At 36.4% G+C, this 11,687-nt stretch overlaps 1 protein-coding gene across 1 annotated transcript; it reads left to right on the top strand.

Moving 5' to 3' along the window:
• Positions 1-9,942: 9,942 nt before the first annotated feature.
• Positions 9,943-11,079, top strand: LOC142634736 (sugar transport protein 13-like). The gene is made up of 3 exons (XM_075809004.1): positions 9,943-10,363; positions 10,454-10,858; positions 10,967-11,079. Exons 1-3 carry the CDS (start codon positions 9,943-9,945, stop codon positions 11,077-11,079), a joined length of 939 nt encoding a protein of 312 aa, XP_075665119.1.
• Positions 11,080-11,687: the final 608 nt, after the last annotated feature.

Here is an 11,687-nt window from a genome sequence, read left to right as displayed (position 1 = left end):
AAAATCAGTGTGGATTTTCATTTGGGGTTTGTGTGTGTGTGTGAGAGAGAGAGAGAGAGAGTCTTCAAATGAGAGTGAAATAAACAGCCACAAGTTCCAAGTCTTTGACACCGTCCCTGCGTGAGTTTAGAAGGAAGTAAAGTAACTAAGTAAGTACAGAGCTTTGTGCGATTCTCTCACGGCAAAGCGTGTTTACGAAGCCTGGAAAGGAAGTAATGTAAGCACAATTTTTTTTTTTACTTCTCAATTTGAAAAACTGATGCATGCTTCTATTATTTGCTTTAGATTTTCTGGGCTTTTGTTTGAATGAATCTGAAAAAATTGTGGGTTTTTGAATGATTTTGTGATTTGTCTGCCAATTAGGTTTTCAGGTTATTTTGACTTAATTTCCTTGTTTTTTTTTTTTTTTGGGTTTCTGGATTTATGTAACTCTCTCTCTCTCTCTCTCTCTCTCTCTCTCTCTCTCTCTCTCTCTCTCTCTCATGGAGGCCATAGTTCGGGACGATTAGGTCCTAGAGGCCGTGGAGGCCATAGTGCTTGAGGTCGTAGTTCAAAATAACTACGTGCTGGAGGTTGTGGAGGCCATAGTCCGGGACAACTACGTGCTGGAGGCTGTGGAGGCCGTAGTCCGAGACGACTACGTGCTGGAGGCGATGAAGGCTGTAGTTCGGGACGACTACATCTTGGAGGCGGTGGAGGCCGTAGTCCGAGACGACTATGTGCTGGAGGCGGTGGAGGCTGTAGTTCGGGACGACTACATCTTGGAGGCGGTGGAGGCCGTAGTTCGGGATGACTACGTCCTGGAGGCGGTGGAGGCCGTAGTTCGCGATGATTACGTCCTGGAGGCGGTGGAAGCCGTAGTTCGCGATGACTACGTGTTGGAGGCCGTGGACGCTATAGTTCGAGATGACTACGTGGAGGCCATATTTCAAGACGACTACATGTTAGAGGTCGTGGAGGCCGTAGTTCGGGACGACCAAGTGCTAGACGAGGTGCTGGAGCCCATGGAGGCCGTAGTTCGGGATGACCAAGTGCTGGAGGAGATAGATCGAGATGATCAAGTATGATGTTTAACTTGCCATTCATTTCCTTTAGCCTTAGTCTATTTTGAGAGTTTGGATGAAAGCCTTAGTTTAACTTGTCATTCATTCACCCTATGTTGCTTGAACATGATTTTTGGGTTTGAGTCAAGGCAGAATTGAGATTTTTACTAAATAAAAAATTCCAAACCCAAAATCAAAATTTCCTAACTAACTTTTTTTTTAGTTTATTATCATAATTTTTTATTTATTGCAATCTGATTTTATTATTATCATGATTATTATTATTATTCTGCCTATAGGGTCCACAACCAACTGAAGCATTTACTCCTCCACAACCATCAGAAATTAGTAATCTTCCACAACAATCACCTGAAGTCAGTACACGAACTCCAAGTCAACCGGTATGCAAATAAATCTACTTACCTCAAATCTCTAAGTTATATAGTTTTTGTTTGTGTGTGTGTTTTTCCCCTTAACTTACTTCACTGTTATTTTGTAGGGTGATACCTCTCTAGTGGCTTCCCGAAGACCATTATTTGGGTGTAATTATTGGTATGATCGATAAACATTTAGTTCTTTATACTTACCTCATTACATATAACTAGGAATATCTTATAGAAGTCATCCACTTGCATAAATGATATTTGTAAAAGAAATTGACTCATTTACGTTATGGATTTGCCCTAGGAAATGGAGGTAATGATTTTTTTGTAATAATACAATACTAAGAATATTTACATTTAGATCCAACATTATGCAATCTATCTGGATATATTGCTTGAATGAGAATTTCATCTTTAGTGGTCTGAAATATAAATGAAATTGAAACCTCTACTTACAAGCTAGGATGTTTAAAACTACAACATGCAATTTTCCTGTTGTTATTATTATTATAATAGAAACCAAACCAAAGACCAATCTAATAGAAACCAGTCTTACACATGTGACCAATCTTAATCTTAGAATAACACATGTACATCACTTAATCAAACGCTGTCGTTTGTATTATAGCCGTTAGATTAGAGGCAGCTATGAATTCTATTATAGAACACGTGTCAAAATCTAAGTTGGTTGAGTCAGTTTATTTTATTTTTGATAAAATGGTTGAGTTAGTTTTGAGTTTGTTATAGTGATCTAATTGTGGTGTAAATGATAGAGTGTGATCTAATTATGGTGTAAATGATTATATCAATGATTGAGTGTAAGTGAATTGTACTGTTTATTGAGAAGTGTATCTGATCTACTATTAGTGAATTGTATCAATTCTAAACTCAGCCGGAGGAAGAAAATAGGGGCTAGATGGATTGGAATTTTCATCAACCATTGAAGAAGGTGTATTGAAATCCTGTGAAGAACCTCTAGGATTAAAAGTATTGTGAAAAGAAGAAACAGAAATTTCTGAACCAGTTTCTGCGTTTGCAATGGAAGCCATTAAAGCTCTCATACCATGTAAAATTTCTAGGTTTGGATATGGAGGTCCTAACTCCTAACAGAGAGAGAAATTTCTAGAGAGAAACAGTCTTATTGATCTGAATGGAAGAAATTGAAAGCTTAATTAACAATCATCATTTACATTGTTTATATACATCCTTTAGGCTAAAATAGAGGAGAGCTAACTAACAGAAATAACAAACTTGTACACGTGTGTTTTCATCACACACTTTCTTAATTAAATCAAAACACAGCGTTTTCAATATTTTCTTCTTTCTTCTACTTGAAATGATGTCGTTTTTGTCTACTTTGCTTTTCTTCTTTATCCCTGCATAAACCACTTTTGCAACTTCTTGTTTTACCTCTTCTTGAACTTCAACAGACTTCAAATAATCATTACATTTTACCAATGAAACATAGATCTAACTTATAATAGTGTTGGATCACAAGAGGCATGACCAAATATGTTTGATGTATTAATCATTAATGTGGTGCAATTTTGAAGCCCAATTTCGATATTGTCTTTCTTACAAAGTACCCTAGGTAGGGCTGTAAACAAGCTAAGCTTAGCTGAGTCGTGTGTGTTTGAGCTTAGCTCTTCAGTAAAAATCAAATGCTCAAGCTTGGCTTGAGTTCAAGACAAGCCTAAAAAAAATGTTTGAACTCGAGCTTGTGAGAAAGCCAAATAGCTTGAAGTCGGCTCAGCTCAGCTTGGCTTGATTAATTAGTCAAGCCAAGCTTGAGCTTAATATCAAGTTCAAACTCACTCTCAAGTCAGGCTTTTTAGCTTGGGATCCAACAAATTGGAAATCAAGATGATTTTGCGATATCAAACAAACTATAGTGTTAAACAAATATAAAAATATGTAGAAAATTTTCTAAACATGGAAATTTACATGTGGTGAGTGAAGACTGTGAACGTCTTGGAGGTAGAGAGCAAAGATGGCAGTAATGCCAAATACAATGCTGAGAAGATAGACATTGGACAGAGACATTAAGGATGATGGGGAAGAATCTTAGTTTTGATAGAACTAAATTGTGAAGTTAGGCAAAGATTGAGACTAAGAGGGGAACTAAATTGAAGGACTACAAAAAGGGATGTGAATTTCTCGTCTATTTAGATAGCTAAATCCATTGTATTCATTAAAAATAAAAATGAATTTCTATATTATTGCAAAGTTCTGCCACAATTAAAAATAGAAACTGAGAGTTTTTTTTTTTTTTTTTTTTTTTTTTTTAGAGAAACTAAAACTAAGAGTGAGTGTTATAATTGTGTTTCTTTGGTTTTCACTCTTTGGCATGTCATACCGTGTTGTACCCATATCATACCGGTGTTGTATCGGTCGTTTTCTTTTATAATTTTTCAAAAATTGCTCGTGTTACGGTGTTCTACCCGTGTCCAGACCCGCACCCATGTCTGTGTCTGTGCTTCCTAGGTTCTACCCATCAAACCACCCAGTTGTCCGGCTTTATTTCAAGGGTGCCATAGCCTTTCTATTATGAAACAGTCCTTTTGATATTCAAAGGAGTAACACTTCTCATGCTTTGACTCCCACTCTGCCACCTCAAACCTGGATTCCCCATCAAATGTGCATGACATAGGTTTACTTCTTTTCAAATCAGTGTAGCCATCCACTGCTATTTGGAATTACCTTTGGCATTCTCTTTATACAGGGTAGTCCCCATAACAATGGGCTTTGGTCTAGCGCGGTTTTTATTATTTCTGAATCATTGCCAAGAAGAAGGATTGAATTGCATCTGGTTTGATCCTGTTTGACTTCAATTACCATATGGACATGGAGGTTGTCATTAATTATGTTCCAGCACTACCCCTAAATCAATCAACTAAGTAGAAACTGAAGTTCAGTTGGAACCATCTAATCTGGTAGCTTTTGACTATGAGCAGCCCCTCTATTGTTGATATATAGCCTAAAAGATTGAATCATTTTTTTTTTGTTCATCGAGGACTCTTTTAAATACTTGATGGACTACTACTATATGCTTTTGGCTCAATAAGATAGATAACTGTGAGAACAATTTCATGACTTCTATCCTTATCTCCATGGGTTTCTGGAAATCTCATTGGATGAAGCCAAGAGTGCTTAACCAAAGGGTCACTAAACTACATCACATCCACCAAGGTGAACGTTAAGATGTACCTTGAAATATTGACCTTGTACCATCGAAGGTACCACATTACAGGTGCCTTTGGTGTGGATTTCATCCCCATTAGCAATCTTTACCTCAAAACTTTGGGTGGTGACCATTGGTAGGTTCATCTTGGACACTTGAGATGAATCCAAAAAAGGATGGTTGCTTCTCAAGTCGTAGAGAATCACCTCCCATTGACCCTTAATTTGACCCAAAACCCTCATTGCTCTTGGGGTTGGATTTCCAATCAAGGAAAAGAGAGAAATATTTTATGCTTCCTTGCCTTGCTTCTCTTGAGAGGAAACCATTACTCTTTTGATCACTTCCTTTGTACATTTATGCCTAGCTTGCCATGGTTTGTCTCAATTAAATCATAGCCCTTCTTCCACCTCTCCTCCATTTGAAATGGGATATCCTGTGTAATTGTTTCTTCAGCTTCTAGTCCACCCTGTCATCATTCTTCAGAGGTGGTCCAAGATTGGAAGGGTTTCCCACTTCATCTACTACCTTGGAGCTTTTCTTGTTTACCAACACATACTCCTCTTGGATTTTTGCTAATCCAAATGCAGAATTCTGCAAAGTGTGGGTTTTGACATCCTTAATTGGAGCTAATTTCATTGCACAGGCCACTCAACAAACAACTCAACTTATGATCCTCTAAATGGCTGTTGATTCCATTTGAAAGTGCTTCAAATTGGGCCTTATGATGTGGCACTATCAATGTTTGTCACAACCTCCTTAACTCTTCTATAGGATCGTCATATGCAATAGTGCTAAAATGAATTCATAAAGCTTTGACAAAAGCCTCCCATATGTTATGAATCTGCTTATAGAATTGAGAAAAGAAAGAATTGGGTAGGTCACTTCAAGGGGACCTAGCCTCCATGGAGAATTAGACAGAAACATAAAGAGAGGGAGAGAGAGAGAGAGAGAAATGGTCTAAACCATATTATTCATCAATGACTATACAGTATTTAGTTCCTAACACTTTATACCTGTAGGTGATCCTTTCTTAACCACTCAACAAAATGCCAGTTAGTTAGCTAAGTATCCACTTGCCTAACAAACTCTTAACCAACCAATGTACCAATTAACCCCAATGGTAACTAAGCTATCTATAACAACAATTTACAGCACACGTGTAAGAGATACAATACAATTGTAGTCCCTAACATTACCCCTTCCATTCAAAGCACCGTGCCCACAAGGTGAGGAAAAGAGAGCTGCAGCTGGTGAAGAGATTCCCAAGTAGCATCTTCAGGGGAGGAACCTAATTACTGGACCAAAACTTCTAATATGACCCAAGACCTCAAAGATTTAGTCCTAGTCTGCAGTACAGCAACAGGTTCTGAAATCACCTGTCCTGAGTCATCAACAGTATCTCTCTCTTGCGGCACACCAACACTGCCTCCCTTGTCTCTAGAAATTCCACTGTCATTCCATAAATTTCTCTCTTGCTTTCACTCTCTGGAATTCTCTACATTTCTCCTCTACAAGTTAAACTTCAGCCACAATTTTCCTACTGTTCTAGAAGTTGTCTTGGGCAGGAGCTAAAAATAAGAAGCTAGAACCTAAACCTAAAAGCCTATAGAGCCAAAACTGTGAAGTCAGAAGAAAGAAGAAGCTAGAAGCATTGCTGAAAGAAAGGGCCATAATTTGTGAAACTGTTGAGAATAAAATTATACTTTAGATGAAAAATAATTTGGGAAACTCTAGCATTTGTGATCACCCTAGGGGTTTGTGGATCCTCTGTTTTCCTCTATTTGGGGTCTCATGGGACTTACCATATAGTTGGTATGTCAGATGTTTTATTCTTGGCTATGAAAATTTCTGGTTCGCCTTCCATTTTTCTTATGTTATGTATGGTTATTTTTGTTAACTCCATGAAGAAACTGGCATCTTTACTATTATCTTAAGGTACCCATTCATTATGGCATGAGTCATGTTTGTCTAGGACTTTCTCTTGCTTGCTTGGGTTGTGCCTACATTGGGAGTATTACAAAGTCTATTACGATTTTGCATCACACTATTATAGTTGTTTAATTTTAAAGATTATAGATTTGGCTGTTTCCGATGGTTTCAAAAGGTTCCACCAAATGTTAATTCTTTCAGTATATTGCTGTCAATGGTGAATTTTTTTCATTCATTTCTTCCAAATTCTATTAGATAATCGGTGTTCTTGTATCTATTAATTACATTAGTTGGGTTTACACAATATACATGTGTATATATGTTTTGAATTATAAAAGAAATTTTATAAAAAATTTGTGCATACCAAACACCAAAAAATGTTCTCAAGCTCAACACCAAACACCAAAAAATAAGATAGTTTTCCAAAAAATATTTTTTGGAAAATGACATTTTCCAAAAAAAACATTAATGCTGAAACAAACAATGAGAACTTTCAGAAGAAAGGTCTAAAGATATGGTTCATTAGGCCAAAGGGTACAACTGAAAATTTGTTATGCTCTTCATGTGTTCGAAACACCATCTTCAACATGTTCTCTTCCATGTGTATTTGTTACGTAATTCACTGTCAGAATTCAGAACTTGTCCAGTTTTCCTTCACCATTTCCTTGTTCAATGCTTAGTAGTCAATGCACATGCCAGCTTCTGTCGGCCTTCCTCACCAATAAGGTGAGTGGTGAGAATGGACTTTGGCTTGGCCTTATGGCTCCCTCCAACAAATGTTTGACTATTTTATCTATTTCATTCTTATAAAAGTAAGGATAAAGGTAATGTTAAGCACTTACTGGCTTGGTGTCACCTTAGAGAATGATTCCATCTTTTTTGTTTTACTTGGGAGGAAGACTTGTGGGAGCCTAGCTCAAAGAACTTTTCATGCTGTACAGCAAAGTCTAAAACATTTCTACACCATCCTAGAAGGTTTCATGGCTCTAAGAAGCTAAGATTTGCAAGATTAGCCCTTTGGTGGGTGTATTCTTGAGGAATTTCTTGCTTTCTAGAAGCATAGGGCCCGCTGCATGTAGAATTGTAAACCCGTCAACATTCTATAGAGCATATAGAAAATTTTGATTAACATTATTAAATGCCCCATTTAGCAAAGTTTAGTGATCATGGCTGGCTCACCTAATCATTCAGCTGAGTAGTTAGCCTCTTTGGGTTAATTATCAGTGTCTCTTCTTATACAAGTGAGACTAGGAGTGCATCCTTTTTAAAGAGCCACTGTGTCTTTCAATCTATTTGCAATTACCTCAGTCATTCCCTTATACAAGTAGTCCCTATAGCAATGGGCTTCAGTCTAGCGTGGTTTCTATTTTTTGTGAATCATTGCCAAGAAGAAGGATTGAATTGCATCGGGTTTGATCCTGTTTGAAATCAATTACTGTATGGAGATGGAGGTTGTGATTAATTCAGTTGGAACCATCTAATCTCGTATCTATAGACTATGATCAGCCCCTCTATTGTTAATAGATAGCCTAAAAGATTGAATCAATTTTTTGTGCGTTGGGGACTCTTTCAAATACTTAATGGACTACTACTTTATGCTTTTGTCTTGATAAGATGGGTAAGTGTGATAACAATTTCATGAAACTTTCATATGTGGGTTGTTTGTTGCATAGAATTTTCTCACTTGCATTTTTTTAAAACCAAATATAGCAAAATGTAGATTTGTTTTTTCTACTGCAAAATGTGTTTTATATTAAGGAAAAGAAACCTAAATTTGAAATTTTATCATGGTTTTAAACAATGTTATTTTGGTTTCAGGTGGTGTCGTGAATATGGATAGCTTCTTTAAATTGTTCTTCCATAAGCTCAACTATAAAAAGATGAAGACCAGGGAGGATAACTTCTGTGTCTATTATGACAATATTATAGAAGCTTACCTCTCATTACTATTCGGGTCAGCTGCTGTTGTAGCCTTAGCATCTGTCTTCTTCTGTAAAAAGCTAGGACGAAAATGGCCTCTGCTGTTGGGGTTCAGTTTGCTACTCTTGGGATCTTCACTAAGCTCTTTAACGAAAGTTCTCTTGATTCTCTTTATTGGCAGAATTATCACTGGCATAGGAATTGGATTTATGTCTCAGGTAAAAATTCTCATTCAAGAATATTAAACATAAAGGTATTTTATTAGAAATTAACCACACAATAGGAAAATACTAATTGGTATGAGAGAAAACTTTAGCTATTTGCAATTGATTGTATAAACTTAGAGAAGGAAATACATTGCTCTGTTCTTTATTTATGAGAACCAAAGATGTGCGAAAAGAAAATTTAACAGTCTAACAAACTGTACATGTGGCTTAACAAACTAATAAACTTCCACCTTTTAGATTAAAAATTACAACCACATTCAAGCTATTAGCCTATTAGAACGTTCAGTCTTCAAATGCTTTTGTTTTCTCATGGATAGACATGAAGTTCAATGTTTTGTTCAGGAGTTTCTTCTTTCTAATCTGAAGTTATGAACAATATTTTGGTTTAATATTCAGACTTAGTTGATATTTGGATGAAGTCTAATTTTTTAATGGTGATTTATGGTTTAATATTTAGACTTAGTTGATATTTGATTATTATTCATACTTAGTTGATATTTGGATGGAACTAATTTTTTTGTTGGGATTCAAACCCAAAAACTAGTTTTATAGACCAGCTCCTATCTATTAGGAACAAAGTCAGATTTGTTTATAGAATATTCTTATACATCAAATACATTAGATTGGAACCCTACATGTAGAATAACTATATTTAGAATTTGACGCCTCGCTTCACTTGGGCTAGCGCCTTTTTGGCGCCTCAAGCAATACAAAGCCTTAAGGCGCCTTTCGCCTTTGACTACCTTGGGGTAGTACTTCCATTCCTAGGACAAAGAGGTAAGGAGATAAGGGATCTCCTTGCCTAAGGCCCTTGCCACTTTGAAATAACCAACCAAACTCCCATTTAGGGCAATCGAAAAAGAAGGGGATGAGATGCATTCCTTAACCCAAGCTGCATATCTGTCAGGAACTTCAATAGCATGTAGACATTGCAAAAGTGGATGTTTGTGGATATGAACCTGAAATGGACTGGGTCATTACATGACCTGCTTGTGGATGTTTGTGGATATGAACATTGCATCTGCATAATCTTCAAAACTGCATCTGCATAATCTTCAACATATATAATGTTATAATTTTTCTTTATTGAATTTTTTTTACTTATTATAGTCATGTCTAATGTTTATTACATTCTATTGTAAGTTGTTCCAGTATATATTTTAGAGTCTGCTTCAACTAATTTTGCAAAAAGATTGGATTCGATATATAAGATTTCATATGGGTTTGGAACTCCTGTAGGATTAACATTAAATTTTATCATGGCAAATTTTGAGTGGGGTTGGAGGATTTGTTTTGCTATTCCAAGAGTTTTAGTTATTCCACCTCTCCTCATTTCCATTTTTGCTCATGACACCCCAATGTACTATATAGAGATGAAAAGCTTCAGAAAAGCAAGAAGAGAATTTACAAAAACTAGGGGTGATGGTTTTAATTCTAAGTTTGAGCAATTAAAGGAGGAGAGTTTGGGAGCTTGGAGTTCATTGGAGTATGTCTTTAGTCGTCAATGTCGGCCTTATCTGGTTATCACTGGTGTACAGGAGATATGCCTGCAATTGTCGAGGATGTTTGCCATCGGTTTCTTCTTGCCAACTCTTCTAATGAAATTTGATATCTCCGCATATGCATCTTATTTGGCATCGATGGTTTATGAATATGTGAACATCTTCGCGAGCTTGATAGGTTTATATTTGGTTCATAGGTTTAGACGACGACGAGCATTTTTAGTAGTCTTTTCATTTGTGATGCTCTTTGGACTCCTTGCATTTTCAGTTTTGCTACTGAAGGGGCATTATTCTGTGCTGTATCCTACACGTAGTGAGGCGTACAGATTTTTTGGATTCCTACTTACTTACTCACTTGGATATGGAGTAACTTCATCAAAATGGATTAAAGTTGATTTCCCAAGGAGAGCTAGTTCAACTGCTGGCCCTATGATGATGAGTATAATTTTTTCGATTATGTTCGTGATGACCTATGCACTACTGCCAATGATTTGCAGCATGAAAGGAGGATTATTTGTCCTTTTTACAGTAATTGTTATCTGCATGCTGGTCTTCATTTATCTCCTAGTTCCAGAGAGTTCAGATATTCCAGAAGAAGAGATGAATGAAAAAGTTTGGAGAAAACATTGGTTTTGGCGGAGTTATATGGCACCCGAGGAGAGATTATCCACCAGTTGAGCATGACTCCAGTTGTTAAATTTGCAGTATTAGCCACCAGGTCTGAGAGGTGGAAGAATTAGCTCTGGTGGTAATGGCTGATTTACATCAGTGTCTGGTGCAGGTGGGGTTGAAATGATTGGTGGTGAAAATGAAAACAATGGGTCTTGTGTTGGTAATAGTGGCGTAGAAAAAGTTGGGACAAATGGTGGAGATTGTCAGGACCCAAATCCATGAAACATGAATTTAGATACATGACTAGCTTGCTAACCTTACCTAGCTCAATAAACATAATTTATTTAAACATTGTTCCATAAAACTCCAAATAAACAATGCTTCTGATAAACCTCTTATAATAACTAAAATCCACAATTTATAATAATCTCCAAAATATTGTGAAGTCTAAGCAGAATAAAAAATAATAATAACTAATAATCTTTTCCAAACTCCACAAATTGAAAATAATCTCCATTATATAAAACGTGAACTACAAAACAAAGGTAACTAAAATTTTTATGAGTCTTCAAGTAACACTGAAGCCGCCTACAACTTCCACGCTCTACCTTGCACCTCACAAAGTGATCCAATGGTTCTATATTCCCAACTACACTTTAATCTGAAAATAGTGATTGATGAGGTGAGCCACACATCTAGTAAGTAATTATACAAAATACACAACGGAATAGAGTCAAGCAAAGCACGAGTTTGTTTTCACAATTTCACTCAAAATATCCAATATAGTTTTCAAAACATGTAAAGAATCACTTAATACACATATAATTATATCTTAAAATCTTTTGAAAACACATACAAATAATTGATCAGAGCACAGTGTCACATATACA

Source organism: Castanea sativa, chromosome 5 (genome assembly GCF_040712315.1).
Source record: "Castanea sativa cultivar Marrone di Chiusa Pesio chromosome 5, ASM4071231v1".
Taxonomy (NCBI): Eukaryota; Viridiplantae; Streptophyta; class Magnoliopsida; order Fagales; family Fagaceae; genus Castanea; species Castanea sativa.
Note: the sequence above shows the minus strand (reverse complement) of the source record. Positions and strands in the feature narration are given on the sequence as shown.

Excerpts from the sequence above, each read along its gene's own strand:
- LOC142634736 (XM_075809004.1), top strand. The coding sequence starts at position 9,943 with ATGGCAAATTTTGAGTGGGGTTGGAGGATTTGTTTTGCTATTCCAAGA. Across the intron at positions 10,364-10,453 it reads CATCTTCGCGAGCTTGATAG|TTTTGCTACTGAAGGGGCAT; the intron begins GTTTATATTTGG and ends TTGCATTTTCAG. Across the intron at positions 10,859-10,966 it reads CGAGGAGAGATTATCCACCA|GTGGGGTTGAAATGATTGGT; the intron begins GTTGAGCATGAC and ends TGTCTGGTGCAG.